Source organism: Thermobia domestica, chromosome 8 (genome assembly GCF_964235325.1).
Source record: "Thermobia domestica chromosome 8, izTheDome1.hap1.1, whole genome shotgun sequence".
NCBI classification, from domain to species: Eukaryota; Metazoa; Arthropoda; class Insecta; order Zygentoma; family Lepismatidae; genus Thermobia; species Thermobia domestica.
The window spans coordinates 150,459,595-150,478,647 of record NC_137461.1 but is presented as its reverse complement, the minus strand read 5'-3'; the positions used below and the strand labels follow the sequence as shown (position 1 = coordinate 150,478,647).

The 19,053-nt window shown below is 34.0% G+C and overlaps 1 protein-coding gene across 1 annotated transcript in view; it reads right to left on the bottom strand.

Moving 5' to 3' along the window:
* The window catches only part of LOC145693278 (clavesin-2-like), a 94,694-nt gene that overhangs the window by 64,539 nt on the left and 11,102 nt on the right, over positions 1 to 19,053 (bottom strand). Inside the window, exon 2 of the mRNA XM_081769123.1 lies at positions 10,943 to 11,091. Within this exon, the coding sequence (XP_081625249.1) occupies positions 10,943 to 11,091 (149 nt within the window). The remainder of the gene's footprint in view (positions 1 to 10,942; positions 11,092 to 19,053) is intronic.

Genomic DNA, 19,053 nt, shown 5'->3' with positions numbered 1-19,053 from the left:
CTATTTCTAAGCTCTGGTCATTAACCTCCAAGAGTATTTTATTCTGCGCTGCAGTGGACAATACGTTTCCTATGTTCGAAAATTTTCTTCCGTAATGAATATTGTTGCATTTTCATTGTAGACCCAAAACGTTTAACACTACCCGCAATCCACTGTTGTGACAACGATACGCCAACACTTGACTACAATTTCAAGTCTTGAACTTCATGACAACTTACACAGCCAAGAGAATTCGTGACCAATAATCATGGGTACTTTTCTTTAAACATGTTAACTTGGTCTTGGTTCCAACACAAAGGTGTATTATTGGATTTCAACAATTGGTCATTAGTATCACTTGAACTTGCGGTGGCAGATTCCTCCTATAGATTTCCGTAGTCTTCCTGTGAAAGACCTATACCGGAGTTACATTTTTTCGCATTACCACTGAAAGCACTGAAATAAGATCCTATTGACCACTGGGTGTACGCTTCATTTTCCTTAATTAGCACAGAGAATCACAGCATTCAAGGAGCAAAGCAACGCACTTAGTAACGGTTTGAATTTTGCTTCTCATCTACAGCCAACTGAATTAGACATGAGAAGTTCGCATCGGACAGATGTCGAAAACAACCTGTGTGCAGAGGCGGTATACTTTCTTGAGATTTTGCTTGAGCATATCGGCAATGTAAATATGGAAGAACATGGATGGTACGTATACTTAAACATCTCATTTACAATAACATAGTGACCCAACGCGGCCTTTAAGTAGATTAAAACAAGAAAACACATATATGCCCACGTGCTTTTTCGTCTCGTTTTCAAGGCTTTGTAATTAATCTCGTCTCGTCTCTAGTATCTAGTACTTAATGATTCTTTCTAATCTCATTTCCATTTTCAAAAACTTCTAGTTTCGTTTCGTCTTGTGGTCAACACTAACTTTCTTATAGGAAGTACAGACAATGTGAAAAGATTGATTTTTAGTTTAAAAAAGAGTCCTGTCAATGTCAGGGGCGGATCCAAGTTAAATTTTAGGAAAGCAGCACTTTTTTTTTTTTTTTTTTTTTTTAAGGGGATGGAATTCTTCGCACAAATGTTGAAAAAATCAAGAGCACAAATTCTACCATTGAATAGGGTGACAGAGAACTGTTATTTACTTTTTCGAGACAGTAGCAACGAAATCTTTAATGGTACAAACATATTTGTTGACTCAATGCTAATGTACTTATTTCTATGTGTAAAATCTTTTTTCTACACACAAATTACAATTTAAAATAGTTGGTTTTACCGGTATGCCATACCTGTCGATTTTCTAACTTTCGTATGCATAACCGGCTCATACCGGCTCACTTTAAGCACTGGCCCCAACCTCATATCTGATATTCTCAACTACATCAAAGTATGTAGTATCTAGATATGTCTTCCTTAAAGTAGATCCATGAGTGATTTTTCGTGTTTTGTAAGTTTCCAAAATACTCTTCAGAGACTGATTTTTTACTTTAGGAAAAGGAATGTTAGTCAACGAAAACGCTTTACACAAATCACATGCAAATTGGCTGTAGTATGAAGTGAAGTTGATGCTACAAACACTGAGAAAAGTTTGTTGTCTTACGGGCACTGTACTTTACGCTAGCTGCTTATTTGTATTTCGTTATGTTTAATTGCTGTGTCACAAAATAAAGCTTTTCAGCACGAACTGATTTCGAACAAATTTGGCAAAAAAGCACTGATTTTTCGTTGTGAAGATGTCCAGTCCAAATTCTTCCAGAAAATTATTTCTTTTTTCACTCTGAGAAATCTCTATCTTAGGCATGGCGATGGAACACACAAAATGACATCAGAAGACAGAGAAGAAATTTTATCGGAATTCAGTTGTTATCCGACATTTCTGTATCTATCTGTTTTTCACAATTCTCGTAAAATGTATCTGATTTTAATGAAACTTCTATGTGCCCTCTTTCATCCTTCTGTCATGACTATTATTTTAAGTTAAAATCTTTCAACAATTAAGGGATAAGGGAGTAAAATCCTCCCAATGTTGCAAGTTTGTATATATACAGTGGCGTATTTGGGGGGGGGGGGCTTCCGGGCTTAAGCCCTCCCCGAAATCTTACTTACTATAGTAAAGTATATAAAATATCTTGCAGAATTTTCACATTTTCATGCAAAGTCCCCCCCCCGAAAGTTACCAAAGCCCTCCCCGAAACAAAATCGTAAATACGCCACTGTATATATATATATATATATATATATATATATATATATATATATATATATATATATGTATACAAAACATTGTTTGTATAAACTACGTAAAAATTATTCTATTTCGATAAAATATAGTGTATTTTATATAAAGCATCACAGTCATTGTTATTGGTTGTATTGAAATCAGTCATAGCGACTAAAAGGAAATAAGTTCCTTTCAACTTCAAAGTTTCCTTATTTTTAAATAATGTGATAAAAATATTTTTTTTGTCTAAATTTCACCAAGGTCATTCAATCTTGATGCAATATGCCGTACGTTTTTTTATTTTTATTTTTATTTTTATTTTTATTTTTATTTTTATTTTTATTTTTATTTTTATTTTTATTTTTATTTTTATTTTTTTTTTATTTTCTTTTATGGATATCCAATTGTCTCTTCAGCTTGAGTAAAGTCTTTCAGAAGTGAACGAATGAATTTATCCCTCCTACATTTAAAAATACTTTCCATGATAAGATTCGTTAAATAATTATTTTGGTCGAACATCGCATGTATCTTTCTAAGACTTTCCAATCATACCTGCTTGAAGTTAAACTTAATCAATAACAAAGGAGTAAATTACTCTTTCTTCTTTAACAAAAGATGTTATGAGAAATCGAAACAATTCTTCGGTTTCTATGAAACATAGTGAAATTGGTAAATGATAAGGCAATGAAAATATTAATTTAAAAATAATGTCTTGCTTATACAATGTACATCATTACTAGTAGCAGTGTAATTACTGCAGCATTTAGCTTTTAAAATTAAAAGGGTAGCGACCTTTCTATTTAGTGGAGAAATATCACGACATCCTATTCTCCGACTGAACGATCAACGCTGATATTTGGCAAATCTTGCCATGAGTAAAATAAAAAAAAAAATAATAATAAATAAATAAATAAATAAAAAAAATTTAAAAAAATATAAAAAAAACAATAAAAAAATCCATGCCTCTCCATTGGTTTCTAGCATAGGCGTCTCTTGCAAGTAAAATTTGAGGGGGGAAAACTAGAAAGGGTTTTATAAATCCCTACATTTACTAAAATAATAATAATAATAATAATAATAATAAAAAAAAGGAGGGAAACTACTTGAGCTAGCGGGATCGGGTTTCTGGCTCTCCTAGTACAAATAATCATATAAATATTTCTCCATCTGGTAGGTCACTTAATATTGTACTTAGCAGTTTCTATACACTATGATTCATACAGAACTTCTTCTTGAAGTACAGATTATACTATTAATCAGGGACGTACGTAAAGAATGAGTCCTGGGGTCTGAACTCCATCTCGCCAAAATTCCAATTTGTCTTTAAATTTAGTCTTATTTTGACAGTTATTTTACACATTTTAATACACTAATTATATGTTTGTCCTTCGAAATCATAATTTTTCAGCTCCCTTACTTCTTCTTTCATGTAATCTCCTTCATATTCGAAGTTGTACTTTTGCTGCATGCGATATGAAATTAAGACACAGGTGTTAAAGCATTTTAAAGATGCGTGTCTCTAAAGGACATGTTGATCTTAGTTTGAAAGTCCCAGCACACTCATTATCATAAATGGCAAGTTGATCGTAGTGTCTATGGAGGGCATGCTGGGAGTGGTATAAGGACTGTCGTGCAACAAAATGAGTATAGTTGAGCGTAGATCATTCACAGGACGATTTCAGAGCAAGTCGATAACAATTAAGGTCTTCGAGATTAGTCTACTGAAGTAGCGAGAGGTTGGATGGTAGTTCCGTTGAATTGCTCCTCGTGTGTCGTGTATCAGTGGTGTGCACGATGGGAGTCAAAGGATTTTTATGGCAGACATTCCATCTTCAATATCTCCCTGACATAAGTAAATGCTCCAGGAAAGAGGAATCATTTGGGCTGCCCTAACGACAGGAAAGTGACCGACAGTGGAGTCAGATCCACTGTAGTTTCCTGAATGCTAAACACAGTGAAAGCACGAACGCTATAAATGGACTGTTGAAGATTGATCTATTATCTAGTGTTACTTTCACATTATTACTCCCGACACCTGATCATCGCCAACAACGTTTTCCATGAAATCAGGATAGACTACAGTGGCAAGACGAATGGATGGTGGCGATATTTAACAATGAGAATAGTGTATGTATTACACAAAGAGATGCTTCTGTATGGGAATGTAAATCTGAAGGTGAAAGAAAAAACTCCAATGTGTTAAGGACCTACACTTCATTGTTTGGTATTTGATAAGAAAGGGAGAAATAGGCTGCATATTCGTCTCTGATCTTTATTCAGAAAAATATGATTAAAGTGTATTCAACGTAAGAACCACACCTGAGATAAACAAAACAGTTTGTATCACTCCGCGTCAAGCGCGTGCTTCACGGCGAGATTTCTGCTTCGGTCAGCTGTTCTTTTTCCGTGCGTTCCTCGATCTCAAAAGCAAGCATAGCTAGAAGGTAATTTCGGGGAAGGGGTGTCCGAGGTTCCTCCCCCGGAATTTTTTTGGGCGAAAAACGCGATTTTAGGCTTAATTTTAAGAAGTTTTCCAAATTTCGGAGGAGGGGGGGGGGGGGCGGAACCACCTCCTGGCTACGTTACTGAATGGAATTAAGTAATAGCGCGAAGTAAATGTTATTATCAACTTAAAGAAATAAACGATAAAATAATTATGAATTACTCACGTTAATCTGACGTTTCTTCTGAATCACTCAACGCAGTAACTTGCCGGTCAGAAGATTCATCAGATTCGTTGTTTATGTTAATTACAAGGCGATCCACCCAGGTGTCAGAAAGTCCGTCCAGATTCCACATTTTCTCTTCTTCATTCAGAACATGACGAATATTGTTTTTCCACATATCTGGTGTCACTTAAGTCAAGGCAGTTTCAAGCGGCAGCCGAACGTCACGTAACTTAAACGTGGTATTGTTTCTGGCTACAAAACCTTTAACAAACGTCCACACAGTTTCTATCGGGTTCAAATTGCTGTGGTGGGGGGGCAGTCTCTCAATCATTCTCCCAGTCTGTTTTGCGATGCTGTCTACTACATATAGGTTTTCGTTGTTGAGAGCAATGCTTTGCGCTTTATTCAGTAGTTCCACTTTAATATCGGACTCTGAGAAAGACACTTTCTTTGCTGTTAACCACTCAATTATTTCTTGTTTTCGCCACTTTAGTACTTCATGATGTCGTCAATCCTATCCTTCGACATTATCTGGACATTTTCTGGGACCCTATCTTCCTGCAGCATATCCTCGTCTGCATACCACCACGTGAACCTAGAGTGTCCTATCTGGTATACGCCTTCCACTCTAACCTATCAGGTCCCTATCCCTATCGAGCACGTGGTGGTGATGATGGTACAGTGTCTAACCACCAGCCAGTTCTGAAAATGACAATTTTCCAAAGTAGACAGCCTAGAGTATCTGACAGGCTACGCATTCGAACAAGTGTGGTCGCTTACCGTATCTTTACTCGCAAAGTTCAAAATGCTCTCACAACTGTACTCCCAACTCATGTACTTTTCTTCGAAGTTTTAAACAAATCTATTTTTACTTTCTCATCTTTAAACTTTTGAGTATTTAACCTGTTGTCTCCTACTTTTCTTCCTAGATGTTTTTCAGTAGAATTCCGTCTTCGTTCAGTACAAGATTGTGATCTGACAACTTTTACGTTTTTTTTTTTTTTTTTTTTTTTTACTATTGGTGTTCAACATTGTTGTCTTCACATAACAAATACATGCTTTAATACTATGATTAATCTCTACTCCTCTACTTTTCTTGTTTTACTTCCATCATACCATGGTACTCACAAGACAAGCTTCATATAAGTACATGCACAATGTAAAACTACTACATATAAACAAATATAAGTACTTTCAATCCTCAATCACTTTCCCTTTTACACAAAATTTTTAGGGGAATGTGTCCCCCTTGAACCCCGCCAGAAACGCCCGTAGTTTCTAGTATTTCTTCGATGAAGTTGAAAGCTTGAGGGTATAATAATTGGAAGGGGATTCAGTACATGATTTTGGGGTAGTTCTGGGAAGATTGTTCGGATTCAGATGAGGTGATGTATGTAGGATCAATGAGTTCTGTACAGAATCAGCTCGGAATGGTAATGAGTGAGAAAATTCGAATGAGAAGATTCTACAATAATGAGTTTTATGTTTCCAGTATAGAATTATTACTTGCTGAATAGCTGAAAGGATGGCGTAGAGTGAGTGACGATCAGAGGATTTGTGGTAGTTGCTGAGGAAGGTGTGCTGAAGCAGCTACGGGTAATCCGAATGGCCAACATAGAGTTGAGAGCGTTTGATGCAATGTAGATGAAAGATCTTGAGGTGGAAATATTGCATGTTGTTTGTAGATCTCATGTGCACGCCAGTCAAAACGTTTTTTCTCAAGTCTAATGTATAAGTTTAATTTAACTGGGCACTTGTTGTTTAAAGATTATAGAAACAGTTTCAATGCTAGTTGGTCGTGGATCTGTATTAGGAAAATGTGTATGAATCTGAATCTAAAGAAAGGCTCGAATAGTGATAGGCGGGAAATTAGCTGTTCTGAAGTTTAGGTATTCCATGAGGAGGTTGGCGTATAAGTGAGCTATGTGAATGAGCATGACAGTGATATTGATTTTAAGCAAGTAAATATTTTCGAGCTTGTAATTGTTTATGTTTATGGCAAACTGAGTTAGTTGAATTAGAATTATAGTAGAATGAGAATTAATTATCCTTTTCCATCTTGTATTCTTATCAACTCATCAGTCACATTTGTTTTTATTTTTTTGCATTAAATTGTCGGCACTTCCAACTTGATTACACGATAACGTGACACTTCACTCTATTCCTATCTGATGAAGCACTTAGCGAAAACCTTCTGTTGTATATTCATTTGTCTGATGTCAATATTATACATACCTACAGTATATGTAATGTAATTCGAAAAGTAAGTTGTTACCTAGAAAATATTTTGCATAACTTACTAAACAAATGACTTTCTCTATAAAACACAGTGCTAAAATATGTATAATATTAATTAACTTATGCTTGTTCGAAATAAACACAGTAGAATGGCAAATATTCAACATTTAAATGAAATACATCAAGGTGGCAGATGGATTCAGTATAAGGCCACAACATTTTTTATTATTGCTGATTGTTTATTATTATTATTATTATTGTTATTATTATTATTATTATTATTATTATTATTATTATTATTATTATTATTATTATTATTATTATTATTATTATTATTATTATTATTATTATTATTAAGTATTCTGCCTTTAGGTAGGTCCTAGGACTAGATTTTTTTTTTTTTTTAAATAAAGATTTAGGCCTGGAAATGTATCTTCTACGTTTTACGATCTTCAGCTTCCTTTTTTAACTCTCAATATTTTCTTCTGTTTCTCAAATTATCTATCAGTTGTGTTCTTCTTCTTTCTACTCATTGCTTTCCTTCCATTTTCCCTTCTATGGCGGTATGAAGAAGACAATTTCTTCACAAGATGTGTCCAATCCAATTGGCCTTCCTACGAAGAATGCTGGCTACAAGCGTCTTCCTCTAAGATCATATTTGGAAGCTCTGTAAATATTTATTTCTTCTCTAACTTCCATAATGTCCAAGTCTCTAATCCATACGGTCCAATGCTCCATATATAGCACTTCACCAACTTCCTTAGTTCAATGTTAAGCCTGCTAGTTAAGAATCATCATTTCTCTTTGAATGCCTCTTTGGCTATGGCAATTCTTGACCTGATCTTTTTGATGCAGTAAGCATCTCTTGTCAAAACACTTCCCAGATACTTGAAATGATCCACTTCTTCAAGTTCTCTTTGTTCTACTCGGACATGTAAGAGTTTGTGTGCACGGGATATTCTCATGATTTTTGAGTTTTTGATTGTTTACTTTAACCTTATTGTTTACCAATTAAATTATTGTCAGAGTAGATATTAGCATGGTTATCGTACATGTCTTGGGAAAAGAGACCCGGGTTGATTCCTCGTAGTTAGAGCTCAGGTGGCTCGGATCACAATTAAGCTATAGATTTACATCTCATATAGCCTCGGGATTCAAAAAGAAAATACACTCCAATCCAACCAACCAACCAATTAAACGACCCGAAACAAATTTTCGAAACACTGTATATTTTCTTACTCCAATTTTGCACTCTGACTCTGACTCTTACGGTCTTAATGTTCTGTATGGTCTTACTGTTCTGTATGGTCTTACTCTACTGTATATTGTCTTACTCTGACAACCGTCCGTGACCTATCTTAAAATGTTTAATGGAATATCCTTTGTTTACTGTTTCATCTGGATATAGTATAACCTGACCAGCAAACGAGTGCGGGCGACCGGTTTTGGAACTAAAATGCAAGCAGCAGTGTTCCTAACTGGATTACTTGTAATTAATCCATCAAGTTCTTTTTGTCCTGTTTGTAACAAACCACTTCACACATATGCTCAAGTGAAGACAAATAGTTTCAAAAGTTATTGAAGTTATAACACTAGGCTCCCAAGTTTCAAAATTATATTGCGTGTGAAAGCAGTTAGTAGATTTAATTCTTTGTCACATGATAGCTAGAACCTGAGAGAAATTCAGAGGGAGTCCAAGGGAAATTTCTTTCCTCATAAATAAAAGTTGTGAATTTATTATGTACTGAAGCAATGATACTTACGCTTACACTACCCATACACTGATGTTTTATGAATACTTTTATTCGAACTCTACCAAAGGACTGGATTTCTATAATGATCTTAAAAGAAGGATGCACTGAATCAAATTTTACAAATTAATCCCGAAAGGCAAGCTATCCAATCTCATAAATTTTTAAAAAATGAAGGAAAAATTTCTTCACCTCTTTTTCCCCCCAAATGATTCACATTTCTCTAAAATAAAAAAAAATAAATAAAAAAAATAAATAAAAATAAAGAATCTTTATTTTAACGTCCCATGATTATGTTGTTTATGCTAAAGGACACAGGTGATTATTGAAAGTGAAGGGTTGTAAATTAAATTTTGGTCTCTCACTCGGAATCAAACCCAGAACCACGTACAGTACAAGCACATGCACTAGCCAATAGACCAACGGAGAGGACTTTCACAGTTCTCGAGAGGAAACGTATCGGAATTTCTCCCTGGCTAAAACTCGAAAAAACAATTTTGTCAACCGATAAAGACACACTTAAAACAAACACAAGTATCGTGAGCCTTAACCTTAATTTGATTTAAACTTACAGTTACAAGATATTTTGCAAATCTCCAAGCTATCAATCTTAAATTAATCTTTTAGTCAGTGACATTGTCATTCCTGCGTTCTACAGGCTGCTCCTGTTTTATAATGAAATCGAATCAACTTTTCCACAATCTGCTTAATACACGGTAGAAGCTACTGACTCGTCAATTATGCTATGCTGTTCTTAAATTGGTAATTTCCATTCATATATCACTATTCACAATACATCTGCATTACTACAGGAATGGTTCACTACAACTACATAACTTATGGCTTTCTTTATTAAGCGTAAACAGTTCAGGCTATGTATAACATCTAAACTACAACTTTTAAAAACCGTTGAATACACTGCAGGGTGAAACTCTCCGCTCCCCTGTCCCACCGCGCTTGTCAAGGAACTGATGTAAACACAACAGCAGCGCCATCCTCCCAAAACCGCACTGCTATCCTGGTCAGGTAATACTTCTGAATCTTGTATATGCTGAAAACCATTAGTAAGATATATATATATATATATATATATATATATATATCTTATAAGAATGCTTCCATTAGTTTTCCTTTTGTGTATGTGTTTATTTTATAAATAGATATTAAAGAAAATTTGTATTTGTTGAAATAATTTTATATGTACTTTTTCAATTGCGCTTGCAAGTAACAACATGAAACAATACTCATTCGCTTCTTTTGTAGAGAATGTACAAAGCTAATGTCAGATGTATTGTTGATTATCTTTAATTTATGAAAAATAGTCCACTCCATCAGTTTTCAGACGATGTATATATGACGATTGCATTAATTTCAATGTCAAGACACATTTTCTAACAATAGTATACCTGGTTCTGAGTTCGATTCTCGGTGACAGAGCACCAGAAATTTGATCACAATAATTTATTGTCATTAATCATTCGTCTTCTTTAGTCTAAAGGGTATAATTGTGGGACCTTAAACTAAAATATTTCATTTTGCTCTTTTAGTAATAATTTGTACATATTAAGTATTTAGAACTTAGTTCAACAATTTCTCTCGGAAATTTTGCACATCAGTTTCTTCGCTTTTATGAAAATTAAAACTGCTTACTTTGACTCTCAATCTTTTGCATGAGATTGAGTAGAAATATATGAAAATCAGAAGCAGACTCAGTCTCGAAATTATAGTACGAATATGTTCTTTTTGCTTTTCATTCCATTTATTTGTAACAGGATTACAAATAGGATCTTTATAGTAAATTTGTTAATGCTAACAATTTCCCCCCCATTAAATGTTAGAGCTTTCCTGTAAATGAATGCAATAAATTTGAGCAAATTTGTAAAGACATTCTATTTAAAAGGAATTGTCTAGTTTAACACATTACCTAATTACAACTCTAATCATTTACCTGTAACTTGAAATTCCTTTCCTCGATCTTACATGAAATATGTCTAGCTGAAAACTACCCTTATATAAGAAATATTTTGTAAAAATAAGTATATATTTAATAAATTTGTTTGTAGCCCCCTTACCTCTGATATATTGTCTTAATTCTTCCAGTGCTTGCCTGGTTTCCTTTGCCTTCAGAACACTGTCATAAAGTTCCTGTACTGAAAGCTGAGGCTCATTAGGAAGTGAAACGGAAGAATTAGCCTTCTTTCTATCAGGTTGCATTTCCTTTCTAAAATATTTAATAGAGCATTACAAAAGTAAATAAATAAAAAATTAAAAATTTAAAAATAAAAAGAATCATTGTATGATATACTGTTATATACTATTTATTAACTTCTATCTATATGCAGGGGTAAAATAAGTGGGAACGCGGGAGATCGCTGTCAAGCGTCCTCCTTCCTTTTCAGATCCACTTTTATCCCTGCCTATATGTAAAAAGAAAAAGAAGTATATACAAATACAATATAAAAGAAAATTACTTTCGGCTATACTACATAATTTTGCATGCAACACATTGTAATTAAAGAAAGAAGAAGGTAAGAAAAAGGAAGAAATTGTATTAACTCCTGCCTTAAATGCAAACGCGTTTGTTATTAATCATATTGCAAATTTGACACAGAAATTGGTACTTAGTTACAAAATAATGATAGAAAGTGATTTTATACGTGGTAGAAAAGCCGCTGGTTTACTTGAATACTACCTTATAAACATCTGTTTTTACAATGTTAAAATAGGATATTCTCACTTACAGTTATAATTTATTCCCAAATATTAATTAAGAACAATGAAATATTTGGATGCACCATCATCTACAATTTCCTTAATACCCTAATTCACACATATCCAGGAGGAACGTTTAATAATAAATTGACTTTGTCCCAAATTGCTTTGCTTTGGAATTTCCAAAATTTGTTATGTGAATAGTACCTCTTTCTGTTTATTTCCACTACCCATATTGTGATTTTATGTTAAATAGTGCAGAAAAAACATGAAATAATACATAATTCACTCCTTTTTTCTCAACCATTAAGGTTAAATTTCTAGAATTCATGTAAGTGAAGACACATTCTGATCTTTTTAAACGAGAAAGCCTTCACAAAACCAAATTTGATTCCGGGAAATTCGAAATGAAACGAATCAGAAACATCATGTACAAACAGTGAAACTTAGTTACCCTTTCTGGGTGGATTGTTCGAAATTTGTGAAGGAAAATGTATGAAGAATCCGCTATGTACTTAATGTTATGCATGTATCTCCTTTCAGTAGTTCAAGATAATCGCCGTTTTCCTGAGCCTGCAAAGTTGAGTTCGTGTACATGAATTATTCGTGCTTCTCTGAAGTTAAAAGCCTACAACAAATGTAGTGGCTTTCCTTCTAAAAATCAGTTTTAAAGGAAAGCAAAATAATAAAATGTTTAAGTAATAATAGTTACTTTCATACCCTATGCTCAACTTTTATATATTGTTCAGTTCCCTTGTAAAAACTTGTAATGATTTGTAGGCAACAATGGTTTAAAAATTTCAATAAACTTTCATTTGAATAGGTTCGCCATTTTTTTTTAGACATTAATATACACAGATACTTATTAATTTTAATGGAAATACTTGGAGTTAGAAATACAACATATGTCTGAGTTGGCAAGGTTCAAACGGCGACAGCACTGCAGGCCTGTTAGTGTTCAAGCGAACTCCGTAGTACCTGAGCAACAGTAGAATTGCAGTATGCAGTGAACTGAGTAGGTACTGATGTAAAATTGGTGATTTCTCTGATTTCCAAAGACAATAAATAGTTAAAGGTGGTTATATAATACGATCATGATGAAAATGACAAGTGTATTGGAAGTGTCGTGAGGAACAGTGTCCAAGGCGACGAGGATTTATAAAACTAATGACAAAATCACATCTATGAAGAGGAACAATGTTCGGAAGAAAACTTTAAGTAACAGGTCCCGCTGAGCATTAAGATGCATTGTCACTCAGAACTATCGTGTGACTGGAGTGCAAGTGATGGAAGAACTCGAGCAACAACTTCCACACCCTGTGTTGACGACCACAATCCACCGAGAGTTACATGATATGACGTACGGGGTGGGGTTACACAGGCAAAACAACTGAAATATGGATCCTAATGATTTAGCACGATGTGTGGTGCCGCGAACATGCGACATGGATTAACGATGTCTGAAACGTGTGATATCATCGGATGAGTCATCGTTTATTTTATTTCAAACCACGGGGCGTGTTCATTTATAGCAGATATCTAAAGAAGCGTATGATTCGCATTGTGTTTATCCAACCGTAAGACATTGCGTTGTGGGTCGTAATACTTTGGTTAAAATGATTCCTGTACTTTTGCGTAAAGGTCGGGTTACTGCCCGTGATTATGTTGCCATTTTAGGGAAACTATGCATTTTATGGTCCAATTGTTGTTTAAGATCAATGACAAATATTCCAGGATGATAATATGCTCATTCACGTAACTGGAGTTACTGGAGCACGGTTTGAGAAACTTCAGAATGAAGTTCAGCATCACTTTGGCCCATCCAATCTCCAGACCTGAACATACTTGAACATATGTGGTTCGCTTTGAAGACAAGAATCCGGCGCAAATTTAAGCCTGCATCCTCTCTTACGGAACTGAGTGATTCATTCCACTTGCTACCATTCACGACCTATATGATTTATTCCACGTCTCATGAGAATTATTCTGAGGGTAAAAGATAATGCAACGCCATAATAAATTGTATTTTTCTCAGATGTTTCCATTAAATGGAAAAGTATCTGCATATACACATATACAAACGCATCTACAATTTGTTTTCTGCTTAGCAAACTGTTAAATAAATTTTAATTTCCATAGCACTTTATAAGGTTTTTACGCATTTGTGGTAATGAAGGAAACTATTATTACTATTATTGCATATTATACTCTTTTATGTGCTCATGAAATTATAAAAATAAACATTCTTTGTGTATTTTAAACAAGTATAATAATGAAAAACAAAGAAGAGGAAAATTAATGAGAGTTATATTTTAAAAATAAATTAACTTTGTCATTCTTCATATTGTCTAACCTAGTAGTTTGTTTTAAATATGTCTGCGTAGAGTTTTCATTGAGTGCTAAATTTCTTATTCCAACAACAAACAGAGATTGGAATTACACGGATCCAACGGAGTAAAGTTTCAGTTTAACAACAAAATGAAAATGCGAGTTCGTACTTTAATTTCATACAAATCTATCCACTTTGTAATATGTTAATTTGTCAATTTTTAAAATGTCCTTCGTCATTTCAATCCAAAACAGGAAAGTGTAATAAAACGAAATGAAATGAAATCTTTTAGTTTTACGTATAACGGTTATGCCGGTTAGGCTAAAGGAGACGGTGTAATAAAACGAATATTTCTGAGCCAATGGTATTATGTCACATACTTTAAGAGGTGCATTATAAACTCTTTCGCTAAGTATTTCATCTGGTAAGGAGGGAAAGAAGAGAGTGAAAAGGAAAATTATAGAACAGAAAAGTATCTGTGAAGAGTCCTGGTGGCAACGGCTCCGACTTTCCAAAATTCATGTGGGTATATGTCAATGGCGGTACGTGTTATATGTTTTCAGGAGAGTCTCGATATTTTTTGATTGATTTCCTTTTAGTTAAAATCTTCATGAACACTGTCATAAAAGACTGTGCTGTGATAAAGTAAAATATACCGGTACTATAAGGATAATGGGGCTGCCCTAGCTTAGTTGATAACACGCCTTGACTTAAACGCAAGAGAAATGGGTTCAAACTGGGTCCAAGGTTAAGGATGAGTTACAATAATGAATATTCTCAACATACGTAATTGCAACATTAAGTGTATACTTTAAACAATTTGCATGATGCATAATGATTGCAAGAGGCAATGATATTATCAACACGTTACTAATAGAAAATACCACATTCATACAAATCAAAATTATAAATAAAAATCAAAATCAACTTCTAGAGAATAGAAAAATGAGTATTATTGAGTTTTAATCGGTGCTACTCAGGGGCAGATCTAGAGGGGCGATCGGGGCAATTGCCCCTCTCCCCAGAAGAGGAAACTTTCTTATTTTATATATAAATAAAACCCATCCCAGAGTTTGGAGCTTTTAAAAGTAGCTCTAAGTAGCAGTATTAACCCCCCCCCCCCCCAGAAGTCCGTCCTGGATCCGCTTCTGGTTCACTGTAAGACACGAACTCACAAATTTCCTAAATTCTGGAAGAAATTTGTTACTGTATCAAGAAATAGTGCTACTGCATTGTAGTTGTGCAGGTTGATATGAGTAAGAATGTATGATTTCGGGAAGGTTATACAATATGTCTTCCCTTTACTTTTTTAAAATAAATAGAAGTAGAATTTCTATCTACCCTTTTACCTCCAATATTGTTTTATCTGTTATTTTATTTCTATATATTCTTATTTTCGAGCACGATAGGAAAGAAGAAATTATGGTGATCGTGGAATAATCGAATTAAGGATCTCAACAGATTTACATACTTCATGGCTTTTACAAGCTGAAAACGGGAATTTGGAATGTGTCTATCTGTTCATTCGTTCGTTCGTGCCGATTAATACAGAATCGTGTAGTGGCTATATTCTTAAGAGGCCTCATCCCGGCGAAATTAAAATACCACTAATTTTTACAGTAATTGTGTGATATCTTCAAATAGATAAAAGATAATTGAAATGTGGAACAAGAGCGCCTTAGGCAATATTATTTTGCTTAAGGTACCGTTATCAGAAGTCACCTAGTGGCTTTCCGTTTTCAGCCGTTTAGAAACGCGAAAATAAATGCCGATTTTCAAAATGGCTTGAAATCGAAAGTAGATACGTAAGTCGTGATAACTGTATCTCATGCAAAATGATATTGTCTAGGGCGCTCTTGTTCCACATTTCGATTATCTTTTATCTATTTGAAGATATCACATAATTACTGTAAAAATTAGTGGTATTTTAATTTCGCCGGGATGAGGTCTCTTAAACGTATCCAGATTTAATTTTAAACTCAATATTTCTGTAAGATCCTCTGGAGGCATTTTTCAAATGTTCTTCCTGCTTCAAAACTAAGGGTGGTTTATTAAAGGGTGAAAATCAAAATTTGTGATTTTTCTCGATAACGGCTCCAATGATTTTATTTATATTTCATAAATCAATATATCATTAACAACTCTATAATACATTGTAAGTTATTTTTCTAGAAAAAAAAATCAAAAGAAACGTCTCCTGACGTTCAAAATAAGATTTAAACGTGAAGTATTAGCTGTTGTTGATAATTTCCGTAAATTAATGTGACGCTTTAAACAAACTCAAAGAATAAAGTTTCGCAATTGAAAATAGAAGACCAACATACTAGTAGTATATAACTCATTCTCTCAATCAATTATCTGCATTTCCTTTTGTCTCAGTTTCTTATAATAAAAGTAAACTAACGGAATAAACAAAATTACGGTTATCCGAGATCGTACGGAAAGGGATGGGAGGTTCAGAACTGTTCTTCAGAGATTCTTAAGTTTACGTAGAATAATAAGATTATATTTCAACTTATTTTGAACTCTTTTTATTTAATACGTATAAGCTCCGATTTTTCTTTCGAATACGGTTTTCTTGCCTAAATAAAAGTGAATATTTGTAAGAAAAGTGAATAGCTTATGAAATCACACTGTACTTTGTAACATTGGTACAATGGTAAGATCTTACCTGCTATATTATGAGAACTTGAAGAAAATTTTGGAACTGATTTTCCCATTTCAAAATTCTTCTTTAACGTTTGTGAAATAGAAATACACGAGTTTTGTTATTTGCAGTAACGTACGTTCAGCTATAGCATTTTTGAACTTTTTTTTTTTTTTTTTTTTTTCAGCGTACTTCAGTTTGGAGATTGTGCTTAATGCATTGACAAGGGAAGAGAGGGAGATTATATATCGAAATGGAAGATGCTTTATATACCAATCGAAAACACTGATGACGCCTATTACGAAACTGTAATAAACAATTTCCGAATGCATATACTGTGCGAGTTATATGAGTATACAGGATGTCCAGAAAATCCGTTTCCACCACTAGAAATCGCAAACGATGAGACAGATGCCAAAACAGGGAAACACGTGTTTGATCATTTTAGAAGTACAACGTATCAAAGCAAAAAATGTTGTGCCAGAGCCACTGCAGGGTCCTAGGCGGGGTCCAACTAAAAATGGCAAATGATACGAGAGTCAAGTAACATATCATTGGAAAGCTGTTGGGAAATGAAAGATGGAACACGTCTCCGTATACTGATTGATTTATAAATGTGTTTGCTAGTATTTATTATTTCTTTTCCATAGGTTACAGTTATTTGTTGCTAAAATTTTGGTAGATATCGCTCGATCGTTCTTAAAAATATAGCTTATACTCACCCTTATACTTCCATCACATCCTGATTTAAAAGTTAATACTGAACTATATAAATATAAGGTGAGTATAATATCTATACTCCTGTATATCCTCCATTGCATCTTTGATAGGTTTATAGTGATAGGTTTTCCTAAAATACTCACTCAGTACTAGTGAGTCTAAGGCCTGTTTGACACGGAAGATTTTTGTAGCAAAAATATTATCATTACCCTGTTTTATAAAGGATTCTGTTGAGTGATTGGAAACTACTGTATATCTTTTAGTGCACTGACGGATTGTGAAAGTTTAGAAAGAAGTTCGAACATGGCCAAAGTTAACTATCATCAGAAGGTAAAAACTAAACTGTATCGAAATTTTAAAGTTGATTTAAAGCAATACAGAACGAAATATAACTCTTAGCTTCAAAATATATACATACAGTATATATACATTATTAACAAGCACGTAGGCTAAGTTATATTTTATTTATAATTTTTATTACAAATTTTGGTGACTATATTTTATTAAGTTCTTTATTACTTGTGTTATTGCTAATTAATATGGAAAATTTTAGTACAGGGGATTATTCCTAACTTAGATCAGGGCCGTTTCATTATCCAATACCTATGGACCCGCCATGTCCTGGACTGGCAACAGTGCAAAATAATGTACTCTATACTGTAATAACATCATCACGGATCACTCACCAAAAACACACGAAACGTGGAAAGTAGAATCAAATATTCTACTTTCTACAATATTACTACATATTTTATACAATCGATATTTACTTATTGACTGATAAAAGTCAATTTAGCTCTGAATCCAATCTGGTTAAAACAAAATACTACACTGTTCGCACTCGTCATCATTAAAGTCGATAACATCGTCGTAGACAGGAGAATTATCGCAAGAAAGTCCATTACGCAGTTCACACATGATGGAACAATCTAATCCTACATTTCTACATATACTGTAGTTGGCGCAAGATTATTCACAGCTTGGTGAGAAACGAGGCGAAGATTACCAGGTGCAAGAGGCTTAGAGCTTGGTACTGGTATCAAAGCTTTACTTTAACATGTTCCATCTTTCAGCCCCACACTGTGGCATCCAATTTGTTTCCAAGCCATGTCTGTACTTGTAAATACACTCGACACAAGTGCTTATGTGCAACCTCAGATGTCGGAGGAAGCTTTGAGAGGTCAAAATTTAATCTTCATTTAGATTTTCTTGGTCAGCCTAGCAAACATAAAGTAGCGAGCTTCGTTAAAGTTGGAGTGTCATTGCATTCCATACAGAGTTAGGATAAAGTATAATTAATTCATTTGCAGTTCTTCTTGGGAAACACCATCATGGGTAAACACCAAAACTTGTGATTGAACTTCTTTTGAAAAATGTATCAGGCCCGTGATTTTTTCCATGACCAAACACCACGTTGAGTCACAACTTGCAGTGCCATAAGCAAACAACTAGATAATTCTTTATTATCTAACTTATGAATTAATTTGGCAATGACATATAAAGTTCAGCTGAGATTTCTCCAGCTTTCTGTTTGCAGAAATAAATAGAATAGTTATCAAGTGCAAGAACTATTAACAACACAAACAAATCAGTGTTTGCTCCAACATCTATTACATTAGTTTTTTTTTTTCCAGTTTTTCAATACCCATTTTAACAATGAGAACAGCAGCATCTATCTCAGAAATTAGGGTTTCAAATCCAATTCTTTGGAGTCCTGAAGAAACTAAACATATGAAATTCTTCTTGTTCCTTTTGTTCCCTAAAATGACTTCTTT